The sequence below is a fragment of the Pipistrellus hanaki genome (genome assembly GCF_964339955.1).
Source record: "Pipistrellus hanaki genome assembly, chromosome: 17".
Lineage (NCBI taxonomy): Eukaryota > Metazoa > Chordata > Mammalia > Chiroptera > Vespertilionidae > Pipistrellus > Pipistrellus hanaki.
This window is the reverse complement of record NC_140519.1, coordinates 34,685,480-34,695,273: the sequence shown is the minus strand read 5'-3', so window position 1 is coordinate 34,695,273 and position 9,794 is coordinate 34,685,480. Positions and strand designations below refer to the sequence as shown.

Here is a 9,794-nt window from a genome sequence, read left to right as displayed (position 1 = left end):
ATAAGAATATTGATCCAATTTTTGTTCTATTTTTTAAAATATATTTTTGTTGATTTCAGAGAGGAAGGGTGAGGGAGAGAGATACACACTGAGGAATTGAGCCCGGAATCCAGGCATGGTTCCTGACTGGGAATCAAACCCAAACTGTGACCTCCTGATTCATAGGTTGATGCTTAACCACTGAGCCATGCCGGCTGAGCCAATTTTTGTTCTAAATAAATGGAGCAATATTTGGAGCCTCACTTCAAATTATCCCTTTAGAATTCTCCACCTTGACAGCACTTATACATAATAAGGATGTAATTCTACTTAATGATATAGATGATGTATCCTTCAAAGGAAAATGGAGATCAAAATTAGATTAAGAGAAGTTTAAGAGCAGGAGCATAGCTACATCAATATTTGTTTCACACCTGAAAGCTTTCTAAATTTTTAGTTAAGTATTTTTAAAATTATCTATTTATGTATTTTTTCAACATCATGCAATTCTCAGCCTGAGTTTAATACTGAGTAATTTAGAGAAACACAAATAGTTTTGACTATTTCATATAAAGTAAAAATATAATAATAATAAGGCATAGTTTACAATGTTCAATGATAGGTAGCAGGAAGAATCTTATACTTGAATCTGGGGTAAATACTGCTTTTATTTTTTTCTAGAAACATAATTTCAATATAGTTTTAAAAGATTCAGATTTAAATAAAAGTTAACAAACAATACATTTTTATAGGTATATTTTAAAATGATATGACACACTTGGTATTAGCCTATAAGGCATCAAATGCCCATAACCTTAATAACTGCCCTTTTACAATATTAAATAATACATAATCAACATTAATTTTTTTTTTTGGGGGGGGGGCAAGAGAAGTACAATTAAAAGCACAATGAAAACCACAAAGTCACAACTCTCAGTGGGCAACCTGTCTTCGCTTTCTTGTCTGACGTGTTTGGAGCCTGGCTAGGAAGTGTGAAGGTGGAAGTGAGGATACAAGACTGGCTGTTCTGGAGACACAAGGGAGTTATTAAAACTTGGATCAAAGGAAAATACTGTCTGCTTCCCATATTTCTCTGAAATAAAATAATTCCTGGTAAAATAATTTCTAAATATGCCACACTCTATGAGTCCGAAATTGAGAGGTTAAAAAAATTAGGCAATTGTTTATAGGTTGCTGAACACCAAAATAGATCTATATAATTATGGCATCTCATTCTGAGGTTGATTCCAAATTCTTCATTCATGACCCATGAAAGACTTGTCCTAAAAGCCAACATTAAGGCATGCCAACTTTCCTGTAAGAAAATTATTCTAACAACATCTTTGGATATGACAGTTCTATAAAACATTCTCCTGACTTACACAGACTTGAGTGTATCTAAACTTGCACACTAACAAACATAAACCACAAGAACACGCTCAAGTGTTAGCCACGGATTTTTAAAAAAACAATTTTACCTATCTAAAATAACCTCTTACTTTTTACAATGTCAGTGCAGGAGTCAGGCAAATTATTTCCCAAAGCTTATGCCCATAAAAGTTGGAAAGAGAGAATATTATAGGGTTCTATGAGCCATAAAATGATATAGCTAAAAATCAGCTGAAGGACAATGTGTTATGAACCCTTTCATACTGGGAAAAGCCATTCTAATTCTTCTCATTATAGTCACTCTTTATGTCCAGTTCTTGGAAAAGTAAAACCCCATTAGAGAGAACTGTGAGGATCTTATTCCTTTGTCACAGTGGAATCTGGGTGGTAGTGTTAAACCTTGCTGAGTAGGTGAACCATTGGTGAAGGTTGTGAATCTCCTTTGTCAGACCACATTTTTGTCACAGCAGTAATTGCCACAAAGGAATCTAACCTTCAGACTGAAAAACCTTCTCCTAATACATATAGGAACATTTTTTATTGAGCTTTAGGTGATTCATCAAGGTAAGGTTTTGCATGTGCCCGTCGCATGTGAAAGATAGTGGTTGAAAAGTTCAAGTCCTCTTGCCTAAAATTTTTGCCTGTCACAGAGAAATAACAAAATGTACAGTCACTTAGGTTCAGACCCTTAATTCCTGATATTCAGTGAGTATAATGCTCACTCACTCGTTTATTCTTATGCCTGGAGGCAAAGGTAAGGCACACATGAATTTGGAAGGGCAGTCTCTTTGTCTGAATTTGCACCTTGAAGGACTTGTTCCGGCACTGGGCCACCCCAGTCCCTAAAACAAGTAAGTCTGAGAGGAATGGACTCAGAGATATTTTAAACAGAGAGCACAGAATGTGATCCTGATTGATATCAAGGCAGTATCTTGTTGGTATAGGATCAAGGGGCATAGTAGTCGTGGGTAAAAGCACCCATAGTCACCAAGCACTTCATGGTTCCAAGCAGTCCCATACTGCTTTAACTTGTAAGTCAGCAGGGGCATGGGGAACCCAGAGAAAAGACATTATTTTCATGAGGGGCCAGAACATGGTGTAGTACATGGTCTGCTTCAGGCACTCCAAATGGCTGGAAAGGACATACAACATTGCAAAGATAACGCATAACCTGACACATAAATTAAAGGCCTAAACTACAGACCTTTGAAGGTTTGTTTTCCAGGCTGGCAATAAAAACTTTCATAGATAACAGCCAGCACCATATTGAAGAGACAGGTGAAAGGTAATAAATCTACAAGAAGGACTCAGGACCAGCACCACAGCTATGGTCTACCCAGTGTCTCTATCAGTTATCACCTGATCTTGACAAAGTACTTCTAAGGAAATAGTTAGACTAGTTAGACACACCACTATCTCCCCCCCCCCCCCACCTCCCTCCGCAAAGCCCTCTTCATCAGATTAGAAACATGTCTAAACTTCAGTGTTTTAGTTGCCTGTGTGCCACCATCATTTTAAATTCAAGTAATCTTCCTTGGATCCTGTTGGTGTAATGGCCTGCCCTCCTGTGATTTAGAACTTTAAAAATGTGCCCTATAAATGAACATATTTAAATAATGTTGAAATATGCATTTACTTATTACATTTCAATTTTAAAATTAAAAAAAAACATTCTGACTTGTTATATTTTCCCCCTTCTGAATATTTTCTTGTCCTAATCTCTCTCTCTCTCTCTCTCTCTCTCTCTCTCTCTCTCTCTCTCTCTCTCTCTCCACACACACACACATATACACACACACTTGCCACATATCTTTTAGTTCACTTCAGAACTATATATTATTTGGTAACACTGCAAGATTTACAAAATGCTTCCAAATGAAAAGCTAAAAAGCGTTATTGTTTTTCTCCTTTATTATCAGTTTTACAGAATTGGGAAAAAAAACTTCCTAACACTCAATTCTTAAATTTGTTCTAAAATAAGCTGAAAATCAGGCCACACAATTAATTCAATTTAGTCTGTGATTTGCCTAAATGAGTCTTGCTCATCAATAAATAAAAACAAAACTCAGCTGATCCCACTTAGCTTCTATGAATAAACATGTATTTTCAAAATGTATTTAAAACAAAAACAAACAGCTCAGACCTACTCACTCAGCCGAGCAGATCATTTCCTGATTGCCTTGACATCGTTCAAGGAGGGCCCTCAAGCAGGCAGAAACCTGACAACTTACAAACCTTTAGAACATGCAACTTATACCACTGGTAAGCTGGCCTCAACACAAACCACAAAATGACATAAGATTTACAGTAAAACAAAATGTTTGTTCAAAAAGCACAAAGAACTGGCTGTAGAAAACAGAAATCATGGACAGTTTGTCCCAATTTTTTCTGAATCAATAATAGTCTGTTCTATAGGTTAATTGATCTCTAACTTCCTCTGATGCTCATATATTTCTTGTTGTTGTCTTTTTGCCTAATAGTTTTTTCACATACCCATTCTCTCTATTTTTTACTGTCCTCTGATCTTCCCTTTTGTGTTTCCCTTTACCCTTAGTACCACACTGCATACTTATCAAATCCATTTGACAGCCAAGAGCTCACTCACATAGAAATCCTGACTCACACACTCTGCCAGCCAAAGTCACCCACGTATTCCACAGTCCTCAACAACAGAAAACTGCAGACATTAGGAGGCTTTACAATCTGCAAAGGAATCACTTTCTTACTTCCCCATGCCTGCCCTCCCGCCCCAATCCCCAGCTCCAGTCCTCTTTCAGAATGACCCCACTGAAAATGGTAATGTAGTAATGGAAGCCACAACAAATCCTCCAGCGTGAGGTTGGAAACACCTCAAGGAATCATTGCACAATTCAAGATCTTTCTGAGGCTGCACTTCCTGAACTACTACCTTAGGGAAGATGGTGTGTTGGGGTGTATACCTGGTGATTTGCCACATTGCCCATCATGCCTCTCCTAGGAGCTTCCTGAGGCCAGAGCTCAGTCACTGAGGGCTTGGATATAAGAACTCAGAATGATGTGGTCGGCAAACTCATTAGTCAACAGAGACAAATATCAACAGTACAACGATTGAAATTTCTTTTGAGAGCCAAATTTTTTAAACTTAACTTCTTCTAATGCCACTTCTTCAAAATAGACTCACCCAGGCTGTGGTATTTTGTGGAAGAGCCACACTCAAGTGGCCAAAGTGCCGCATGTGGCTCACGAGCTGCAGTTTGCTGACCAGGGGCCTAGACCATTTTGATGAGGGGTGCAGTTCCCATTGACTCTCTTTCCATTTTAATTTTTTGTCTATGGGTTTAAGGACTGCTGCCATCCTGGGGCACTGTCTCAGTACATGGCCTAGAGCCAGTGATACATGCTTGTAGGTACAGTCCCCAAGTCCAGCTACAATTGTATTAGAAGTTTTCTCCAAACAACAACAAAACATCACCTGGGAGTGTGCCTGAGCCAATCATGACTCAAACCTGCCTAGATGTTTGCATGTCTGGAAATATTTTTAAAATGTCTTACAAATTGCCTCTGATGTGAGAGCCAGGAAAGACTTCAACAACATGGGTAACCAGTATCATAGCTAAATCACAGACCAAAAAAAAAAAAAAAAAAAAAAAAAAAAAAAAAAAATTATATCAGCCACTAATTTTATTTCATCTAGAGAATGGGCAGGCTAATATCTGGCATTAGCATTATGGGTTGAATTCAGATTAGTCTCATAATGATTTATATAATTTTCTTTTACTGGAGAGTGCATTCTAGTGCCTTAATTACTATTGCGTAGTACAGGGGTAATTTTAAATATATGCAATTTATAGTTTAAAAAAAATAATCAACAATCCTCACTTTTTTAAACATTCAAACTCAAAATCCTATATTTTAGTGTGTAGCCAAATTATAGGAAGAAAAACATAAAAAATGAATAAGAAACTTTAAGAATCCTATGGAATAAAAGTGTAATATGTTGTCTCAACCAGTCACTATGACGCCCACTGACCACCAGGGATAGACGCTCCAATCAGTAGGTTAGCTTGCTGCTGGGGTTCGGCTGATTGGGGCTGGGTGAGAGATCCCAACACACCCTGGAGCCCTCCCACAATCCCTCCCTGGCCAACCGGCCCCCATCAGCTCAGATCAGCACAGGCCAGCCAACCTCCTGCAGTCCCTCCCCAGCCATCCCCCATTAACCCCAATTGGGAGGCCTAGGGATCCCACCCATGCACGAATTTGTGCACCAGGCCTCTAGTTAAATATAAACCTTATTATGTGATTAGTGCGTAAGCCCTTTCTGACAAAATTGATGTCTATAATTGACCTGTGTATGGGAACTGCTAGTGTCCAAAGAATAATATCGTATATCTTATCAAAGAAATAATTTGTTACACTGGGCCGTTGAAATATTTTGCTAGAGAAGTGGAAGTGAATGGTCATTACAGATTAATTAGTCTCAGCTCTTTGGGTGTGGTTTCTTAATGCAACTTACGTGGCTTTTCTTCTAAATAAAAAGATTCGGGGAGAACAAAAACACTCACAGGCTGTTGGTTTGGGAAATAGATTTTTCTTGCCAGGCAAACAAACTGCACTGTTCATTTTGAGAAATGGGGTTTGTTTTTGTTTGTGGTTTTGTGTGTGTGTGTGTGTGTGTGTGTGTGTGTGTGTGTGTGTGTGTGAGTGATTTCATATAAAAAATGCCAAGGCAGCCTCTCAAGTTCACAACCAGAGTCAACTCTGTACAGCCAGAGCATCTTCCTCTACCAAGGACAGCTCCAAGGCGTTGTCATGGCTGCCGGTTTTCACCCTGAAGCTGAAAGAACCGTAGAGTTTTGCAGATTCTTTGGAAGAGGCAAACCTGTTGCGACGGTACAGCTCCCCCTTCCACATGGACATCATGAGCAAACAGGACAGAACGACGCCCCCAAGAGTGAGCAGGCAGAGCCCGGCGATCACACAGCGGTCCAGATGCGCCCCCAGCCTGGCGCTCTCCTTCTCCAGCCGCTCCATCTCCCGGGCCGCCACGCTGCTGGGATCCACAGTCACGTCCCGCGGGACGATGTAAGAGATGATCACCAGCAGGATGCCAGTGACCAGGAACAGGATGGCGCTGATGAAACCGTAGTCTACGGACTTGCCCGAAGACGTGGCCTCCGAACTTGTGTCCTCTTCATCGTCGGATATCAAGGATAGGGCAGCTTCGTGGGGCCACTCGTTGGGATTTCCCCAGCCAAGGTCTCCTTGGCGACGACTCAATCCTTTTGCCGAAGGGGAGCCCCGGTCCCTCTGCTCCAAGTTGACGTTCTCGTCCACGTAGGTGAAGGAAGTTTCTAGCTCCTGGCTGCAGCAATCGCAGACTGTCCGATCTGCTGCTGTTTGGTGGTTCCCTGAGCTGAGAGGGCCTGGTGGGAAGGAGTCTGGCTGGTGCACACTGTCTTGCAGAGAGGGGGAGGGGGAGGCTGGAGAAAGACCAAGTTTCAAGCCGTCCACCTCGGCTGCCCTTGGCGGGGCTGTGCAGTGTCTCTGGCAGCAGAGAGCAGCTCTGGTGGCTGCTGCATCTGCCTGGTCAGCTGGAGGCCCTCCTGAGCTCCAGTCCGCAGCATCACCCCAGGCTGCCTGGCCACTCTTCCCAGCAAGATGGTGGGGCTCCATGGGAACTAATCGGACATCCCCCAGCAGCTTCCAGAAATCCCGCCAACAGCAGCTCAGTGGAGAACCCGACTAAGGCTGCCCCACCAGTGCTTCTGAGGCCCCCATCTCCTTGGCAGCCACGGTGTTGGCACTTGAACCCCCGGTCCTCCTGAAAGGGGAGATGGAAAGAAGAGGATATCTGGTAGCTAGAAAGAGTGAAAAGGGCAAGCCCTCTGATTTATCACGGGGCTTCACACTAGGAGTCTCAGGCCAGGGAAGAAAAGGAGCTGGGAGGAAGTAGCAGTGTCTGTGGAGAAGGCGTTGCCGTCACCGGGCCAAATTTATCCGAGGATTCACACATTTCAGTGACAGGATCCCTCAATGAGAAGGCGGGCTTCCTGTACAGAGACACAAACGAGAAAGGCGGGGACCTTTTTTTTTTTTTAGCAGAACTGCTGATTTTCTGGAGACCCTGGGAAGCACAGGATTCTCAACAGTTCAGTTACATTATAAGTGTTTACCCTCTCTTTAATCCAGAGCGGATTCTAATACAAATAAGCTTTAGCACATCACCCTGGGTGAACGCACACGTCACTATCAGTGGGGCTCTATGGGAGCTGGGGCTCAGCGCTTTGACTGTGTGGGTGAAAGATGGCAGGCTGCATTAGCCACCTCCCCTAACCTTGTACTGCATGCACCAATGACCCTGGTCACACAGCCCTGTGTTTACAAGACCCCAAGCTCGTTCACTGTGCTGCCCTTCTTAACTCATCCCCTTGCTGCTACATGAGGGCAGCAGGTTAGTGTGTAGACAACATGCCTGCAAATACTATATGCCAACCCACTCCTACACACACACACACACACACACACTCACTCACACACACCTCTGCCTGCTTCAGGTATAGTTGACTGCTCCTGCTCACTAACTCTGCACTGGTCTGAGTTCCTCTCCCTCTGCACGTTTTGCTAACACAAGTACACAGGAGTTTGACCAGAAGTTTTACAAACCCAATCTAGAAGGAAACTGACCATAAAAGGCAAATTATAAGCCCACCGAGTCAGGGTTCGGTTGAGGCAAAAACAAGGGAGAAGCAATTTCCAAGGGTACCCCTGGAACTCTGCATCCACATCACTCCACCCCAAGCCCAGCAAGGGACCTTCCTGGAATAGAACTATTGTTAAGTTACCCAGAAAGCCATTTGCCCGTCTTTCTCTGCCTCGGACATCTTTCTAAGGAATAAAAAACGCACTTTCTAAAGTACCAGAGGTTTCAGAGAAAATAAAGCCCCCAAGTCCAGGGTAGGAATTGATTTAAATCATAGCTTGGGGGTTTATTATTATTCAAAATCCACAGCTCCACCAGCCGATAAGCCACACACAGGTCAGGCTCACCTACGGTCAACCCTACAACTCACTTAAAATACCGGAGAGGAGGGAATCCACACGTTTTCTGCTATCCATTAGCTTTAAAACACACACACACACACACACACACACACACACAAAATAAATAAATAAAAATAAATAAACCCAAAACACTTTCCTTCTATTTTTGGAGTTTCTCTGCAGCTAAAACAGAACAAAAATACACCAAATGCAGGAAAATCACAACTGAACCAGGGCTTTCCCTGAGCGAGTGGACAGATTCCCTCCTGCAGGACCCCTCCGTGAAGGAAGGGATGGTGAGGAGTTTGATAACTGAAAGGAGAGATCATCTGGCAGGTCGCTCAGACATCAGGCGCCCAGCTGAATCTTTGGCACCATGAACTCATCGCACTGGACTTCTCGGGATAAAATCGGCCAAGTCCCTTAAGGGGCTCCCAATGTACAACAAAGAGGGAGAGAAATCTCCACTTGATGCCCTGGTCCTACGACTATCGTTTTCTTCAAAGGGGACTCCTCTGGTTCCCAGGGCTGGGCGATCTACTCGCCTTACAGTGGATTTCCTTTGCAGCTCCTGGATCCGGGCTTTCCATCCTCCACGGAGAAGAGATAATCCCAGGAGACCTGGGATAATCCTTTCCCTTTCTTCTCCCTGGTTGAAGAGCGCAGTTGATAAAACCGCTTCTCAAAGCCAGGAGACACCAACGATCTTCCTAGTCTGTCGCCATCCATGAAAGCATGAATGTCTGCGCTGGAGCTAATGGACACGGGCGAGGCTGGGCTGGGGAGGGCGACCTCTGCGTGCGTCCTGGGAGCGCGGTGCAGGGACCAAGCCCTGGGCAGTGGTCTCCTCCCCCAGGAATCAATTCATTTCATGCCGTTGAACTCCGCACCCTCGGGAAGCACCGGGACGGGGCTGCATTCATGCATTCATTTGCAGAGTACCCTGAGGCTGCTGGGCAGGCACCTCGGGCAGAAAGTGGGGACCCGTGCGCTCCCCGGCGCCACCAGGCTCCAGGGGTCTCTCCCTTGCTCCAGCGCCTCCTGTTCTCTGCTCTCCGCCACTCACCTGCTTGGGCCACCCAGTGCGGCTGCAGAAGCGCGCCAGGCCCCGCGGGTTCCACGGGAAAGTCCGCGATCACCGCCCTGGCACTTGTAGCCACCGCACGCCCACCGTGGAGCTCCTCGAGGTAGGCTGCGCCCCACGGTGCCAGAGGGGCGGGGCGGGGCTGGGCGGGGCGGGGCGGGGCGCTCCCTCTAGCGGAGCATCCCGGGAGATGTAGTCCGGGGGCAGGGGTGGGGCTGCCTGTCTCTCCCAGGTCTGTTCTCTTTCCCACCTCCTGTCTTCTGCCTACCCTAGACCTCCACACTCCTGCCTCCTGAGCTCAAGGTGGGGACCTCCAGCC

At 44.6% G+C, this 9,794-nt stretch overlaps 1 protein-coding gene across 2 annotated transcripts; it reads right to left on the bottom strand.

Moving 5' to 3' along the window:
- Window positions 1-5,631: 5,631 nt before the first annotated feature.
- Window positions 5,632-9,544, bottom strand: TMEM74 (transmembrane protein 74). Of its 2 annotated transcripts, none has more exons than XM_084865027.1 (2): window positions 9,458-9,544; window positions 5,632-7,400 (listed from the first exon to the last, which is right to left on the bottom strand). In XM_084865027.1, the coding sequence occupies exon 2, from the start codon at window positions 7,021-7,023 to the stop codon at window positions 6,103-6,105; it is 921 nt and encodes a 306-aa protein (XP_084721153.1). In that variant the 5' UTR covers window positions 7,024-7,400; window positions 9,458-9,544; the 3' UTR covers window positions 5,632-6,102. The 2 variants fall into 2 exon arrangements, with proteins under 2 accessions (XP_084721153.1, XP_084721154.1); XM_084865028.1 differs by lacking the exon at window positions 9,458-9,544 and adding an exon at window positions 8,933-9,173.
- Between the last annotated feature and the right edge of the window lie 250 nt (window positions 9,545-9,794).

What these genes read in the sequence shown, in the direction of transcription:
- TMEM74 (XM_084865027.1), bottom strand. Translation starts at nt 7,023, where the DNA reads ATGGAGCCCCACCATCTTGCTGGGAAGAGTGGCCAGGCAGCCTGGGGT.